At 44.1% G+C, this 18,535-nt stretch overlaps 1 protein-coding gene across 2 annotated transcripts in view; it reads left to right on the forward strand.

Moving 5' to 3' along the window:
* FANCC (FA complementation group C) overlaps positions 1-15,235 on the forward strand; it is a 1,679,603-nt gene extending 1,664,368 nt beyond the window's left edge. Inside the window, exon 15 of one of the 2 annotated variants that reach the window (XM_069227975.1) lies at positions 13,932-15,225. In XM_069227975.1, the coding sequence (XP_069084076.1) occupies positions 13,932-14,084 (153 nt within the window). In that variant the 3' untranslated portion in view covers positions 14,085-15,225. Of the gene's footprint in view, positions 1-13,931 lie in introns of both variants that reach the window. The other variant, XM_069227967.1, reaches the window with a different exon arrangement.
* Positions 15,236-18,535: the final 3,300 nt, after the last annotated feature.

Raw genomic sequence — 18,535 nt, forward strand, 5'->3', positions numbered from 1 at the left:
GCCCGGCGGTGATCGCCAAAGCAAATTTCAAGCAATGACACTCTGTGATGGCCGACAGAATCTGCACTCTACAGCAATGACTGTCCACTACGCCCAGCCTGCTCTTCACTCTACGTCAACGACCATCTGCAACTTTCTCCCTGCTCTCTGTGCGGGATGTCCTTGAGATAGACAGTGTTCAAGCCGTGTGGCGCCTGCCATCGCACAGTGTCAGTAACAGAACCCCATCAGGTATGTCTCTGGTGCCTCGACAGAGGCCACGACTCGAAGTTGTATTCCGACTGTTGGGCCATGGCCTCAAAAGCTTTGAGAGAGTGGTGTCTGAAGCTCAGGGCAGCCCGGCAGTCGACGTCAGGAGGTGCGACTCCTAAGAGGTCACAGACCCGCTCGAGGAGGAGGTCGCCAGGCCCCTTCAGGAGCCATAAGTCCTCTTCTCATTTGAGGTCCTCCGGGCACTCAGGGAAGAGGCACAAAAAGAATAAGTCCAAGCAGCCTTGACCTCGCCATGCCCGTCAGCCAGCGAGGCGTCATGGGAACGTTGACGTTCCGAGCATAGTTCCGTGGAGCCAATACCAGGGCCACTTTTGCATCTCCCCCTCCTCCTATCCAGGAGCAGGAGCGACCCCTGCTCAATTCAGAGAATTTTACAAAGCCATGCGCCTCCTATTTGGATGGGTTGCCCCCACTGGTGAGCCTTCGGGCTCTGCGGGGTCCGCAGAGGCTTCATCAGGCTTCGGCCTTGGCGCCGTTGGCGACCCCAGGGTCCGATATCGGATTCGGATCTACGCCGGTTCCAGACAGTCGGCCAACAGAAGATCAACAGCGACCGGGCCAAGTAATCCTAGTGGCTTCGGATTGGGTATGCAGAGTCTGGTACCCCAAGCTTCTGAAGGTTGCTCCTTCAGGAGGATCTTCTGTCACAGCAGCAGGGGAAGGTTCTCCACCTGAACCTGTCAACTGTGCCACGTTCGTGGAGATTGAGCGGTGACAGTTGATGGCTTTTGACCTTCCTCCCGAAGTCTGTAAAGTTTTTTTGGCAGCCAGGCATCCCTCCACTAAAACGGTACACGCCTGCTGTTGGAAACGCTTTGTATATTATTGGACAGAAAGGTCTATTGACCCTCTTTCTGATATCCTTCTCTTTATATTATCTCTTGCCCAGCAGGGTTCTGCCTTGGGTACTCTCAAGGGCTATCTTTCTGCCATGTCGGCATTCCTTCGGCTGCCTAATCAGCCTTCACTTTACAAATCTCCCATTGTACATAGATTCCTCAAAGGGCTTTTACATATGTTTCACCCTGCGCCCTTTGTTATGCCCCAATGGGACTTAAATCTGTCCTCACATTTCTTTTGTGCGCTCCCTTTGAACCCTTGCACAACTGTCCCCTCTGGCTGCTCACCATCAAGACAACCTTCTTAGTGGCAATAACATCTCCCAGGAGGGTGAGTGAGATGCAAGCTCTGTTATCAAAGCCACCATATCTCACTGTCTATTCAGACAAGGTGGTACTCAGAACTCGTTCCTCCTTCCTCCCCAAGGTGGTGACCCCATTTCATCTCAGTCAGAACTTCACCCTGCCCACCTTCTTTGCTCCACCGCAACCCTCTAAAGAAGAGGAGCAACTCCACCGGCTGGACCCAAAAAGAGTGTTGTTGTTCTACCTTGACCGCACAGAAGATTTTGATGGATGACCAATTCTTTGTGGGGTATGTTGGAGCAAAGTGTTGTGCAGTGCAGAACGAACCATTTCGCACTGGGTCGTTCTCTGCATTAAGATCTGCTACGCATTGGCTAGGAAGCAGCCTCTTGAGGGCTCATTCTACCTGGGGCAAAGCTGCTACCACTGCTCTAGCTCGGGCGTACCAGTCCTAGATATCTGTCAGGCAGCAACGTAGGCATCTTTGCACACGTTTGCAAAACATTGCTGCCTGGAAAATCAGGTACGGAGGGACAGACACTTTGCCCGTTCGGTCCTACAGGACTTTTTAGTAAAAAGGAGATTTATTCGCAACCCACCGCCAGGAGGGTATGGCTTGGGTATCTATTCAAAGGTAAGGAATCTGCAGCTAAAAGTCTCTTATCAGATGAACAAGTTACTTACATTCAGTAACGCATTTTCTGGTAGAGTCTCTATCTAGCTGCAGATTCCTCACACCCACCCATGCCTCCTCGCTCTGCAGATATGCCTAGGAGGGTTAGGGTTTATCCCTTTCAGGACCCTAGTTTTGCACACACTGACTATTGGTTCTATCCATAACTCTGCGCTTCTGCCGTGGAAGTTAGTGGATAAAAGAACTGACATACGCGCGCCGAGGTGGTGCTTTTATAGGAGACCATGACGTCACAGACAGCTCCAACAACGCCGACGACACCACTCGGAGCCGGACGATGCACACGGATCTGAACACCACCACCCAAAGGCACATGTAAGATAGCAAAAAAATTCTGGATTCAAAGCTGATGCCAGGGAATTCCAAAGTAAAGAATCTGCAGCTAGATAGAGTCTCTACCAGATAATGCATCACCAAAGGTAAGTAACTTGTTCATCAGTTACAAACCATAAACGAGGGATGCTCAGATTTTTGCCCAATAGACAGCTAAAAGATGCAAAAAATGTTTCCTCCCAGTTGCCTTGTATAGGGCCCCTAAACCTCTTGCTTGGAAACTGGCTTTACCTGTATTGTTTTCTATATGGGCCTTTTCACTGAGATTCTTGCACATTATCTTCCTCACAATTTCTAGGTTTTGGGCCCCCAAGCACCATTGAAAATTACGACACTTTAATTTATTTTTCCCATGGAAAAACATAATTTTGTTTTTGGGAATATTGGTCTTTAAAAAATGGGCATCGGTATACTGTTTCAATGTCTGAAGAAGATTATTTAATCCTTTAAGGGTAAGATCCAGGATTCTAATATCGTCAGCATATAATAGACTGACTACAGATTTACCACCAACTATCGGAGCGAAGCCCTGACTCTGAGATAAGTAAGAAGGAAGATCTGAAATATATAATGAAAAAAGGAAAGGAGCTAAAAGGTGCCCTTATTTTAATGCATTCAAAGTAGGTATCTCTTGGGACAAGCCTCTATTACCTAATAATACTCTACACCTGTGGAAGAATATAACGCAATAACAAGATCCAATAGGATGCTCGGTATACCCAGGTTAGCGAGCTTTTTGCACAACAAGGCCCTATCCATTTTGTCAAATGCAGTTGAGAAATCAATGAAGTCTGCATAAACCACTCCACCTCTCACTTTTACATATTTTTCAATGATTAGTTGAAGTGCTGCTATATTATCCATAGTACTGTGTTTACTCCTAAACCCCTTATGCTCCAGGGGGATGATAATATTTTCTTCCACCCATTCATTTAACCGGGACAGTAGACATTTGACAAATACTTTGTCCACTGCGTCCAAGAGAGCAATCTGACAGTAATTACATGTGGAATTGTGATCGCCCTTTTTAAAAAGTAGCACTATAATACTGGGGGGAATTTGCAAGGCTTCCTCTTTTTCAACCTCGCAAACTTGGAGCAAATCGTGATTAGGTACTTTGTAATTTCAATCTTCCACTAATACTACATGGGGAGGCTGCTCACTAAAGAGAGCTTTATTGATGTTGAAGAAAACCCTCTGCAAAAGAATATCATAAACTGCTTCAGGGAGAATACAAGCATTAACCAATAAAAGGGGAACAGAACCCTGGGCCCCATCGGGAACATGAAAAGTTAGAGCCATAAACAAAATACTAGGGTTTTTATAACAATCATACTGCCATGTCAGCTTATTTGATAACAGGCATGCCTCTCGCCCTTTGCAAGCCCCTTTCTAGAAGGCTTAGCATTATAATCTAAAACATAATAATCCTCACTCAACAGTTCCCTATCGCACCATGTCTCCTGGAGGCAAATCACATCTGGGCTTAGCGTACTCAAAAAATGCAGTTTCTTCCTGCCGTTCTTTACACCTGCAGCCTTCCAGGAGACAGCTGTAAGGCCATTGCTAATTATGAGGTCATCACTTCCTAGATCCCGGCGCCTGATTTAAAATACTCCGCAGCCAACCCCACCCATCTAAGCCATCATTACATTTTTGAGCCAGGGAAATTATTGGTTCCCTTAGTGAAACCTGCCTGTCATTCCCTCCAAGAAAAACTGTCATCCCCTGCAAGTCAACAAGGGACCTGCTAATATTGGAAGGCTGAAAAAGTGGATAGCATCCTCTGTCCCCCTCAACTGAAATCCCCCATCAACACATCTTCCCTTCTCTCCCAGATATGGTACAACATCAATGCCCCTACATTTCATACATTCTGCATTTTCTAAAATCAATTTAACCAAATGCTTGAGGAAAAAGGTTACCCTTGACTTAAAGCTCACCTTAAAAAACAATAGGGAAACCAGATCAATAGCTCTACTTTGAATTGACCTAAAAGAATCAGACCCAAATAATCAATTAAGCAATGTAGACCTGTTCAGAATTATGGGCCTCATTCTGATATTGGCGGCAAATGCCGCCTACCGCCACGGCGACGGCCGCCAACATACCGTCACTGTGGCCACCAACCGTCCATAGTTTTATGACTGTAGACGGAATACCGCCGGAAGGCTGATGGAATTCCATCAACGATCATGTCGGCAGGAGGCGGTAAGGTGGTGGTGCTGCCAGCAGCAGCGCCACACCAGCAAAACACCACCAACCGTATCATGTTGTTGTGTCGTCAGATTGCATGTGTGCCTGGATTTATGTTCGTAAGTGTTGCTGTGAGTGTGTATGAATGCGTGGGTGAATGTGTGTGTGTGTATGTGTGTAAATGTGCGGGGGGTCAGGAGACGGAGGGGGAGAGTGGGGGAGGATTCTGGGGAGGGGGTGGGGTAGACCCCTATCAGTGCCAGGGAAGGAATTCCCTGGCACAGATATTGCCTACTGCCATGGTTTCAGTGGTGGTACTGAAACCACGGCGGTGGGTGGGATCATAATGCCATGGGCGGCCTAGTGTCAGCTGCTGGGCTGGAGACTGAAGTCTCCAGCCTGGCGGTCATTACCGCCGTTGCAGTTGGTCTGGTACATTGGCAGTTTGGCTTTGCCAAGCCGCCAATGTCATAATAGTGGAGATAGGTACCGCCAGCCTGTTGGCGGTAATACCTCCACTATTCCACCGACCGCCAGGTTTGTAAAGAGGGCCTATACCTGAATTAAAGTTTGAAATCAAATCTAACGTGCACGTGTCCACAGTGCAACGAGGAGCGATATTTCCTTCCAAATTAGGTAAATCAGTAAGACCTTTCTTCGTGCTGGGCACCATAAAAGGAATAGTCAACGGATTCAGTGCAGGCAGCACCCTGGAAGGATGTTCAGAAGAGATTTCCATCGCTCGCCCCACTACTGACTCCCCAAGTAGATGGCCTTATGCCTCTTCATTTAGTGCCTACTACCGGGGAGGCAAAACGCGAAACCTTCTTCTGCGTTTCCTAGTAATTCTTTGGATTGGTCTTTTCATCCCTTTCAGTTTTTTCCATTTATTTTCAAGATTATTTTCAGTAATCTGCGGAAGAACCTGAGACACTTCAGTACAATTTTCTTGCTTAGTCAATGTTTTAAAGATTGGAAATACACCCTGTTGAACAGGAATAATTTTGACAGACCGCTCCAGGCTAATAGGGGGAGAGTTGAAAATAAAGCGTATTGAGTCCACTGGACTTTCAACCAAATTGATTTTGGTGGATAACTCTTTACACTGGGGTTTACCTCCCTGAGTGCTAATGTCTGCATAAGACTGCACAACCATGATCTCAGCCACTCTCGCTGACAATGGAGAAACATCTAGTAGAGCAGATTGATCTTGGTTTAAGCCCCTGATTTTAACATCCTTGGTCAGCACTTTCAAGATTGCCGTCACCGAGTCAAAGAGTCAGGCCCTCCTACAAATTTCTCCAGTAATTTGAAGATCGAGCAAAGAAGACTTTCTAAGTTAAGCCAAGAGGAGGAAAGCCTGACCCCTGGTCAGGCGGTTGACTTGGCAATTTGTCGCTTAATTTCAAAACTGGAGTCACTTACACGTAAGCGTACAGCAATTCATGAGAGGAGGGCATACTACTAAAAAGTTGCAACCTTGTAGATGAAGGCAGTGTATAGTCCCCCGAGAAGGCAGATGATGATCCTTATCCTGTTACCCATATCTTCTGCAAAGCTTGAGATCCAGATCAGGCAGAGAAAAGTCTCATCCAGGAACCCTGCATCTGGAGGCCCCCCCAACCCTGATGTGGGGACTTACTTCCTGAATATCTTAGGAGGGCATAATCATCTCCACATGGGCTGTAGGAATGGGGGCTGTCTTGGAGTATGTGGTGTCACGCCGCGGCGGGAGCCGAGCTTTCGGCTTGGGGTGCGGCCCGCGGTTCCTGGTGTTCTTTACTTCTTCGCACAAGGCCCCAGAGTGGGCATGGGGCCTTGGCATGTCTCGGGCACGGCGTGCCTTCAATATTAACTGTGGGCACCTTACCCCTCACTTAACCTGGTGAGCCTGTCCTTTTCTTCTTTTCTCTCTTTTTTCTTCTTTTCCTCTTCTTTTTATATCCACATGTAGCAGCCATGCTCTTTCTTTCTCCCAGCATGACTTTCTTTTTCCCTGCATGCCTTAGGACCCTTTTTCAAAATGGCGTATTTTCTCTATATGTTCCTATGATTCTTTCCCAATCAATATGGTGGCTTTGTTCTTCCTGTTGGTCATTTCCTGTTTTAGGGTATATAAAGTGAGTGATTCTTGTTGTCCTTGCGCTGCAACACTTCTTTTGGTGGTGATCTTCGCTCCTGTTATTTTGTCTCCAGTTATTTACCTCGCTAGTTCCAGCTTCTTCCAGTATTGTTTTTTTCTGTTGGAAGACTCTACGTTTTGCTTCTTTTTGTTCCAGGGAGTTCCTGCTATAGAGGTTTTTCCCTTTGGGTTTTTTTTCCTCTGGGACTCCTTCTGGAGGGCACGGACTGCTTTTTGGCGTACCTTCGTCTGCAGCACCGTGGCTACCAGAAAGGACCACCTTTACCTTGGTCAAGGCAGAACCTACAAGAATCAAGACCCTTCTGCAGTTCCAGTGGGCCAAAGACATAAACGACGAGTAGCCCGTGACAACTTGCAGTGCCTAACGATCCAAAATAAGCTACGAGAATTCCTCGATGCTCTGACTGTCTATTTTGCCTTTCGACCAACACAATTTGCGCAAGATAAAACAAAGGTGGTTTACCTCATCAGTGCCTTGTCTGGTCCTGCCTTCGTCTGTGCGACTCCTTTAGTATCTTTCAGTGACCCTGTGCTGTCTGACTATTCAGCTTTTGTCACTGCATTTAAACAAATGTTTGAACGCCCAGGATTGGAGGCGTCAGCAGACAAGGCTTTATGTGACATTCAGCAAGGTACCCAAGATGTTCTCCAATATATAACACGCTTTAAACAACTGGCAGCAGAGGTGACAATGGGTAGAACGTACTCTGGTGACTAATTTTCGTAGAGGTCTGCGAAACGAAATAAAAGACGAACTAGTACATTCCACTAGAGTGGAAGATTTACGAGGATTGATGGATTTATCGCTCTCCATAGACTATTGTCCACAAGAACGCCATCTAGAAAAGAGAATGAATCGTGGACCTTCTCATGCAGGAAACCCACGTACAATCGTTCATCGTTCCGAAGAGCCTTGTCCTGAATTAAGGGAGGCAACAGAAGGGGAACCAATGCAAATAGACACCGCCCGTGGTCCTCTCTCTACTAGTGAGCGCAAAAATACACAGAGAAAAGGATTATGTCTGTATTGTGGAGCTGTTGCCACTCGCTCAGTACTTGCCCAGTCCGTCCTGTGAAGTCCTCGGGAAACGCCAATTCCCTTCTTCTGTGAGAAGGGCGGTGACGGGATTTTCTGTGATACCGTCAATCAGTTCTTCCAAAGAAGATGCAACTGTCCTGTTTTTGTTACCTGTTACCCTGCAATTACCTGACGGTCGGGAAGAAAGAGCTTTGGTATTATTAGACTGTGGAGCCAGTGGAATTTATATGGATGAGACCTGGGCCAAGAAACAACAAATTCCATGACTACCGAAGGACGTTACAGAACAAGTGCATACTGTAGATGGATCACTATTAGCATCCGGTCCTGTCATCAGTACCACTCCTACCCTATGTCTACACTTTGGAAAGCATTAGGAACATGTCTCTTTTGATTTAATCTCCTCTCCTAATCATACAATAATCTTAGGAATACCCTGGTTTATGCGACAGAACCCGTATATCAGTTGGGAAACCAGAACTATTTCTCTGTCTTCCAAATTCTGTCAAGACCATTGCTATGCACCTGAAAACTATTGGTCCCCAAAGAAGATGTTATCCACAGAACCTGAATTAGGGTGTTCCATAAACTCTATTCAAGGGGTACCTAGTCACTATCTGGATTATATAGACGTGTTCCAAAAACCCTCAAAACCAGTACTACCTCCACATAGAGACTACGATTGTACCATTCTCCTGGAACCTGGAGCGGTTGTTCCCTTTGGTAGAATGTATTCTCTTACGAAACCTGAAAAGCACATACTCAAGGACTATCTGCAAGAAAATCTACAGAGTGGTCTTATTGCACCATCTTCTTCTCCTGCTGGGTCTCCCCTCTTCCTCGTGCCCAAGAAGGCGAAGGATCTACGTCCCTGTATAGACTTTCGTGGATTAAATAAAATCAATATAAAAGACCGATATCCACTACCTCGCATCAAAGACATATTGGAGGCAGTTAGGGCGGCACAGATCTTTACAAAATTAGACCTTCGGGGAGCATACCATCTCTTAAGAATTAAGGAAGGTGATGAGTGGAAGACTGCCTTTCGTACACCTTTTGGTCATTTCGAAATAGGGTAATGCCTTTTGGTTTAACAAACGCCCCCTGTATTTTCAAAGATTCATGGATTCTGTATTTTCTGACCTGTTGAATCACACTGCAGTGATTTATTTAGATGATATCCTCATATATTCCAGACACCCTGAACTCCACACTGAACACGTAAATCAAGTATTGAACAGACGTAGGCAACATCAGCTCTACCTTAAACCTGAGAAATGTGAATTTGATAAGACAGAGGTGAAATATTTAGGATATCACATTAGTCAGATCGGTATCTCCATGGATAAAGAGAAGGTTCAGGCCATTCTAGATTGGCCAACCCCCTCATAAATCAAAGAAACTCAGTGTTTCTTAGGCCTGGCCGACTTTTATCGTCAATTTATTTCAAACTTTGCTCAACAAACTAGTCAAATCACACAGACTCTTAAAAAAGAGAGTTTGCGAAACGGTTTCATCTGGACAGACGTGGCTGAAAATGCTTTCCAAAACCTAAAAGAAGCCTTCAACCAAGCATCTATACAATGGCATCTAGACACCAACAAACAATTCATAGTTGTTACTGATGCTTCAGAAAGAGCTATTTGGGCAGCATTATTACAAAGACAGGACGACAACAGATTAGAACATCTGATATTTTATCTGTCCCATGTGCTCTCCGATTCTGAGGCAAGATTATTCAGTATTGGGAAGAGAACTCCTAGCTCTGAAGACAGCTTGTCAAGAGTGGAGACAATTCCTCATGGGTTCTAAAGAACCATTTGAAGTAAAAACAGACCATCTCAATTTACAATGCCTATGAAACTTTCAGTGCCGAAACAGTCGTCAAGCTTGTTGGGCCTTTTTCTTTAGCCAATTCGATTTTTACATTACCTATATTCCAGGTTCTCAAAATATCTTGGCAGATGCTCAATCTCGATGCTACACTGAAAGTACTAACACCCCTTCACAGCATCTAATTGAACCAGACAAAATAATCGGTTTAGTCCAGACTTTCCTCGATCAAGTACAGTCTGAGTACTCAACCCTCTCAGAACAAGAGATGAAGGAACTGCGTCCAAAATTACACAAGAGTAAAGGGTACTACTATCATAAAGACGTGTTATTCCAACCTTCCAAGAAAGTGAAAAGAAAGGCACTACAAATGTGTCACAATACCCCTGTGGCTGGTCATCGTGCTATCAAAGCTATGCAGGAATTACTCCTTCGCTCTTTTTGGTGGCCTACACTTCAGCAAGATGCTGAAAGTTACGTGGTATCTTGTCCCATCTGCGCCCAAGCAAAAATACCCTATACGAGGCCTGCAGGACTACTTCAACCTATACTGGTTCCACCAGGCCACTGGCATACAATATAAACCGATTTTTATGTGTTCGTTACCTCCCTCAGCGGGAAACCAAGTTATAATGGTGACTCTAGATTCATTTACAAAAATGGCTCATTTTACTGCCTTGAAGAAGCTACCAACATCTAAAGAATTAAGGAAGATCTTTATCCAAGAAATCTTTCGTATCCATGGCCTTCCTCAAGTTATTGTGTCAGATCGGGCCCTCAATACATATCACGGTTTTGGAAGTACTTCTGTAAAACCCTAAATATCAATGTACCTTTATCTTCTGGATTTCATCCTCAAACCAATAAGCAGACGGAACGTCTGAATCAAGGACCAGAGCAATATCTCTGCTGTTTTTGTAATTCCACTCAGAGTAACTGGACCACGTATTTACCCATTGCTGAATTTTCTTACAATAATACCATACATAGTGCCTCAAAAGCCACTCTTTTTTTCTGCTCCAAAGGATTTCATCCCAAACCTTTTCCTGCCACTCTTAAGACTTTTTCTACACTTCCTGCAATCATCTCTTTTTCCTAAAAATTACATAGAATTCAGCGTCTTACACGGTCTAATCTTTTGTTAACTAAAAGGCACACGAAAAGAATGGCAGATAAGAAAAGATGTGAGGCTCCATCTTATCAAGTCCAAGATAAAGTTTGGCTTTCTTCCAGATTTTTGCCCCTACGTCTTTCACAAAATAAGTTCAAACCCCATTATTATGGACCCTTTTGTATTCTTCAGAAGATTAATCCAGGATCCTTCCATCTACTTTTACCTCTAACATGGAAAATCCATCCAGTTTTTCACGTCTCTCAATTGAAACCTTATAAACCTGACCGTTTTCATAGACAATTCACATGTCCTCCCCCTTTGTTGATGAATGACGAACCCGAATATGAAGTTCAAGAAATGTGTGACTCTCATATATTCCAAAACCATCTCCAATATCTCATTCATTGGAAAGGCTATAGTCTTAGTGAATGTTCTTGGGAAGATGATGCTTCTGCTCTCGCCCCACGTTTGATACGTAGTGTTTTTCATCTATATCCACTGAAACCTGGGCCTCCATGGGTTGGGGGGGCGAGGGAGGACCTACTGTTGCGGCGATAGGCGAGCATTCGGCTGGGGGCGCGGCCGCGGTTCCTGGCAGCCGGGCGCGCCGCGCCCCTTCTGTTCTTTACTTCCTCGCTCGAGGCCCTAAAGTGGGCTGGGACATGCATGGACTCACTGTTAATTGGAAGTGATTCCATTTAATAAAGCACTGCACAGTACAAACATGCTGAATCTGGCTGGCTTGTTCTTGCAGTTAACACTCGTTAAAAACGATTCACTTGAAGTCGTAGCACAGTCAGCATATCTTACTGGTCCATTATACAGTAGAACTGCTGAGCTGGTCAAGTTCCATAAGTCTCCTCTTCCTGCAAGCACGTTCTTGTCAGTTACTTAGTTTTTGTGTTTGAGGGTCTTTTATAAAGTGGATGTAGCTTTAAGAATGAATGGAGCTCTTCGTGGAGAGCAATGTACTCCAGTCTGACCAACCCCATCAAAGGCCAAAGGCTTGACATACCTGAATCTTATGTTTTTTTATGAACTGTGGAAGTTATCAATCTGTGTATGATATGACTATCAGCCATCAGGTTCAAAGCCTTTGGGTCAGGTACGCCAGGAACGTCTGATTTGTGAAGAGATTCCTGTGTTATAGAATATGTTAGTTTGTTCTTAGTTGAGAACGTTTAAAGCTTGCTTAATGTAATTCCCCTGAAGTCATGATTTTCAATACTTTAACAAGCCCGCCCAAATCTATTTTTTGTGCTGTAGGCCTCATTTGTATGAGTGTGTTTTTGTACATGCTCTTGAAATCCTGTATGTTCTTTAATACTCAATGTGAGATTGTTATTTGCCTATGTAAAGCACATTTGTGTGGTCCCATAGCGCTTTTGGTTTCTGGTTTCAGTTTACATCTCTAGGATTTTTGTTGACTGGAGTCAGAAGTGGGACATTTTGGTATTCGTTTTGATTAGAATAGACTAATGTTTTGTTTCTTGATGACTTATATTGGTTGGAGGGCAACTTCATCCTCTTACGAGTTTGCAAAGATCTATAAGTAGAAGAATGCATGTGCGCTGAAGGCCTTTGCTGTACTTTTCATTCTGCTGGAGTGCATGTATCCCTAATGCACTCCTTAGCTGCTCATTCTGGAGGAATCTTTGCCGATTATTTGACTTTGGTCTAGTATTGTGTGAACATGGATGTTAACTTCTGAAAGGCAAAGATGTAGATTGGGGAGAGGATATCGATGTGCTCTTGAGGTTTTTGGTGAGGGACCCTTTTGCAAGCATAATGTTGCCAGGGGCTATGTGTCATATGTAATTTTGGTGTAGAGTGAAGTATGATTACAACATGATATGTGCCTGCTGTTGAGGTGGCAAGCCCTCAGCCACCTATAAGGCTTAGAATCATATTGTGTACATGATAGTGCCAGAAGTTAGTTCTAGTGTGTACTGTTGGTTTAGAATACCATAATATCTATGTTCTGTTGCGGTGGCAGACGTTTGATGCAAGTCTTCGATGTTTGTGGTGAGACCATACTGTCAAGGACTGTGAAGTAGTAACTGATGGACCGTTCCCACAGAAAGAGGCCATTATGGGTCCTCAACTGAACATGAGCACAAGTGGACGGCAGTGAACGTCTGGGAATTTCCACAAGATAGGGGAAGAATGAGGGTCTTTGAGAAGATGAGGTAGGTTGTCAGTTAAGTAAAGGGAGGGAATCAGTAGGGCATTTTCAGACCTGTAGTGTACTGCCAAAGGATTGGGAGCACAGGCTTGTAGCACTTGTAGATCGGGAATGGATTTGATTTTGGCAGTCCTGATAATAAGCCAGGCCTCTGATGAAGTCCTCAGTGGCAGTGACGTTTCATTTAAGCGATATCTAATTGACAGATAAGGTCTGTGTGATGACCAATATTTAAAATGTGTGCCATTGTACACATTCATAATGGGCTGGGGAATGTCTATCTTTGTGTGCCACTTTTAATATGACTTTCACCCAGATATAAGAAATTGTGACTACGTTTTCACACTTTGAATAATAATGGCCTCTGGTAGGGAGCCCCCTCCCCCAGATCAGTAGCGTAATATAACTGCACTGGGCACTGGTGACAGAATGTGGATGTTCAAACCAGACATTGAAGTTAGCTCGCTGACACTTCCCACAGAAAGTACCAATGCTTTTCTTTCATGTAGAAATCGCCTGGCTCCAGTGGGTTTAGTATTCATAGTGGAAAATATGTAGTAAACCTCAGAGGTTCTAGAATTTTTAATTTATTTGATGGAATTGTTAAAAGAAAAAATTAAGTCAAAAGGGATCTTTGAGTCATTTTTGCATGTGGATGGTTGATGTATGAAAAATTAGATATTTATGAATATTCATTGACTGGCGCGGTATTTTTTCATCTGTATCATATATCCTGTCTTGACATCTCCAGTTTTTGAGATCTCTGAACCCTACAGACAGAAAACCATATTACCCATCACAGTAAAGGAGCCTGTGTATTACCCTCATGTTCGAAAGAGCACAAAACAACTTCTGCCTGGTGTGGCTTCTTACATGATTAGCGCAGAGAACAAAATGTCATTCATTTGTTTGGAAAATATTGAAGAGCATTACAAGATGTTTTTTGTCCCCTTTCCTTCCTTTTTCCCACCCTCAGATGACTCAGACAGAGGCTGCAGCAAGCGACGTTTCTAACATTCTGGCACAGACTGCACGCATACTTAATATTCCTGGATTAAAAAATGAAAGGACAATGGAGCTGGCGCATGAACTGCTTCGGGAAATTCAATATGTAACGAAGGATGTCTGAAATCCAGCTTAGTAACATTGTTCTTGTCAACAGGAAATACATGGACCAAACCGAATTCAGAAAGCACTGCTTACTTCAGGCCTAAATGGGCCAAATTCTGATCCCTCTACAAAATGTCAAACCGTTCCTCGTGAAAAAAGGCAAGATTGACAAAGTCACAGCCAAACATTGTTTCTGATACAACTGGGTTCTTTGCCATGAACGCATTGGAAAGTGTTTCATCAGCCAGTTATTCGTGGCTGCAAGTGTTCAATTAATTTCCAGTCTGGATCTGTCATTTATTGTTGAGCCGAGATCCAAAGGTTGGGCCTGATTCACGAACTGTATTTTGTAGTACGTTTTATAGTATGTTTTGTAGTCCTAAAATGTAGGTTTGTAATAAAGTACGCTTTTGAGTAAGTTTACTCTTTTTCTATGTTCACAAACAGCTTTTTTGTAGCAATGCACACGTTTGTATAGCATGTTGCAGTACCAGTGGTTGGCCATAAGTAGTGCGAGACGTACTACAAAAGTATACGTCCCTACAAAAGTGTAAGTCATTACAAAAGTGCAGTTTGTGAGTACCGAAAAGTAGTCAACTTACTCAAAAATAGTCAGTTTACTCAAAAGTGTAAGTTATTCTTGGTTATCAGGCCCTTTGTCTCCTAGCACTTGTGGCATATACCTGTTTTCGGTGTCAGATACTTCTGAATTCACAAAGCCATGTAGAGGTTGTGTGTAGTTGTCTTACTCAAGAGTTAGGAGAGACTACTCAGATTTCTGTGAGTAATTTATGTGATTCCTGAAAGTTTACACAGTATTTCAGTCTGGAGTGAGACACATCTGCCCACAAGAAATGGTTTGTCAGTCACACTTGGAAGCTCACTAGTATTTTACACCTAAGACCGAAGGGAAAAAAATAATACCTGAAAAACTTTGTGATTCAATCCCATTCTGACAGACTCCAACTGCCCATACCTTCCATGTTTATTCTACTTGTGTAGTTTCTGTTTTCCGTTGATTAATCATGTTCAAGTCACTATGTTCCTTTTTTCAATGTATCCTACATCATTGTTTGATTATTTGGAACATTTCAGTCAGCAAAAATATGTAATGTGTTTCTTTGTATATTGTAACATAAAATGCATGCTATAAAACTGCCATTCTAAGTGAATGATTATCATTGCATCATTGATTATCCTTGCTTTAAAAGGAAATATGTGACAACCTGCAGTTCTTTGACTTTAGCTCATCTGCGTGATGTTTTCATGAGCGGACTCAATAGTCTGAAGCCATTTAAGATGATTCCAATGTTGCCACTGTTTGACAGCAGAGCACTAGGCTCTTTTAGAGAGTTGGTGGACCTACACGATGTCCCCATCCACACAAAGAGTTGGAGAAACTAGAAGGTTGATTGTTGCTTAGTGACACAGGCCATCTACTTATTCCCTGGAGGGCAGAAGGTCTCTGGACTCTCCCATGTTCATTAAATCCAGTCCAACATAACTAGCTTCCTTACTTGCTTATGGGATGTGTGTTCTATGTATTGTCTGAGGGATATCTGGAGAAGCCCTGCTCTTGTCACCTATGGTGTAAAGGAAAAAGCATTAGTGACCAGTCCGAAGACCACACTTCATTGAAAAGAGGACAAGGAGGGTGGCCTTGTGATTTGATGTGTGAATTAAAGTTGCTTCAAAGAAGGGAACAACCCAGTAGCCACGAGGATCTTGCATCCACCTTGCCTGGCACAACTCAAGCACTGGCGTATCCTTCATAAGCATGAGGACCTGAACACAGCATTCCAGGATTTTGGGTGTGTTGAGCCTGCATCTTCCCTCTCGTAAACAGTCCATATCTACCTATTCCCAGCCACTTGGCAAACAAGATTTTCCTTTTCAAATTAAGGGGGTCATTACGACCCCGGCGGTCGGTGGCATAGTGGAGGTATTACCGCCAACAGGCTGGGGCGGTACCTACCTCCACTAATATGACATTGGTGGTTTGGCCAATGCCAAACCACCAATGTACCACACAGACTGCCACGATGGTAACGACCGCTGGGCTGGAGACTTCAGTCCATGCCCATGTCATTATGGCACTATCAGTGGGAATTCCCTCCCTGGCACTGATAGGGGTCTCCTGCGACTTACCTGCTTGCAGGGGGTCTTCCGGCAGGAGACAGGACGCCCCCCCGCCAGCAAAAACCGCCAGGTTGTTCAGCTTCAAGTTCATATGTTTAACTATAAACAGTTTGCTCATTTAGAGTCAGCAGGCTTAACATTACATGCAACTCATTTTAGTATCTGCTCCAGATATTGTATATAGTGCTAGCCCAGTTCAACACCACAGTAGATTGCATTTGTCATTTGATTTAGAATCTCTTAACCAAGTCACTCACCCATAATAGATCTGGTGAAAGGCTCTAGATAATATCTAGCTAATATGCACTCAACTTCATGGTTTGTAGGTTTGAGCAGTCTTACCAGCAGTATTCAGGAATTCAGCTGTGGGTGTTCTTTCCCACACCATAGTGTGATGGAACCTGCATTATGTAGGCATGTAGAGTTGTCACTGATGAGTTTCAATGTTTTTCAGACGAGTAGAGGTGAAATAGACTCTAAACAAATATTAAACAGTTTGATATTTTGTTTGGTATTACTTCATATTGCCTTTCCCGTACTGCCAAAATATGCCATACTGACATTGTGTTAAAGTCTCAGCCAATGCCATTGTTCTTTTTTTCAGGAGCGCTCATATTAACAAACTGAATAGCAGCACTAAGCGCCATTTACAGTGCAGCGCCTTTCATTCCTAGTCCTGCAACATTGATAGTGGATTGGGTTGTAAACCATCCAATTTAGAGTGCATGAGATTTCTAAGTTGCACTTTTTTATTGGCTTGTGGCCTATCAAACCATGTACTGACACCAGGGCATCTAGTAATCAAAGGATCCAGGCAACCAAGGTCATATTAGGTAGACCACAGTGCAGCCAATTAGAGTTAATTATCCAGTATTGAATCTTTCATAAATTCACATGCTTGAATCATCCCCTTCGTCGATGTGGGAGTCCCACGGTACATGAAAAAAGGAGTGAGTAAAAAATGTCCATAGGCTATAATGCTAGCAAAATCACACACATATAGCCTATCCACGTCCTTTTGTAAAAATAAAAAAAGAACCAAACTTGACTTATGACCAATCAGGCTCCAGCACCCTCTAGAATATTCCCCAGAGAGGCTCATTCCCTCAGGTTTTCTACTGCATGTCGTGTGAAGGGAGTCTTCCTGAGCTCTGCTTAGTTTTTTCCTCTCAAGACAACTTTGTCTTTATAAAAATGTACCATTCTTCCAGAAAAGGCCTTTTTCGCCCTTGTAAGACCTGTGGCAAGAAGAGGCTGCATGTGGATGATCCACATAAGGACTGTTTATATTGCTTGCATCCTGTACATCAGGTAAAAGACTGGAAGATATGCTGCACCTTCTCTGCGAAGACGGAGAAGGAAGACTGTTACTCTGGTTACAAGTTAAATCCTGTACTTATGGTGAGGAGAGTGATTCAGAAAGACCTCATAAAAGGTCCAGATCTGCGGACCTGGGGCAGGCTGAGAAATCCAGAAAACACCACAAGACGCACCATTACGTGGGTGCCAAGAACATACAAAGCTCAATTTAATCTAAGCCCTCCTCTTCTCGTTGCGAAAAGGAGTCCCATCACCGTTCTCCTTCATCAGAGCCTTCCACTCCTAGAAAAGTTTCTCTTAAATTCAAGTCGATGTTGACACAACCGTCAACGACAGTGACGACGACAACGGTTTCACAGTCATCGTCTCCACCGTCTTGTCGGCGAGACCGTCGTCGACTGCGTCGACATCTGTTCTAAAGGCTCCAATTCCTTCACTCAGAGTCATGGATGAGTTGCATCCATCAGAGCCGTCGACGAGAGCTGCTCCAGAAAAGACCTCATCGTTGAAGGGTACGTCAATGAGAACATCAACGCCCAGGGCACCGCCGTCTACACCATCGTCGACAAGAGCATCGTCGTTGACACCACTGTCGACGAGACCGTTGCTGGCGGAAAAATCGACGACACCAGCTCCGTCGACAAGACCATCGTCATCGATGATGCCACTAGTTCCTGTCAATCAAGGCAGCATGATCCCCATTTCCTCTGGATCTCCCGACCTTCAAGCCACAGTGAAAATTACCACAATGTCTAGGTCGACTGTTTACCCGGCAGATACATAACCAAGTAAGGTAACAACCTTACTTCTTAGTCATCTGCTAGACTGGGAAGAGTCAGATGAAGGGCCGTTTAGTGATGCACACAGCCCATCCCAGTTACATGTCAAGTATCAGGAGGAGGGAGATGAGGATGAGTATGAACACAGTATCAATCTTATTATACTCATCAAAGACGCTATTATGAACCTTTACATCATCCAAGAGACACTGTGCAAATGCCTGTCTCTTTA

Source organism: Pleurodeles waltl, chromosome 1_1 (genome assembly GCF_031143425.1).
Source record: "Pleurodeles waltl isolate 20211129_DDA chromosome 1_1, aPleWal1.hap1.20221129, whole genome shotgun sequence".
Lineage (NCBI taxonomy): Eukaryota > Metazoa > Chordata > Amphibia > Caudata > Salamandridae > Pleurodeles > Pleurodeles waltl.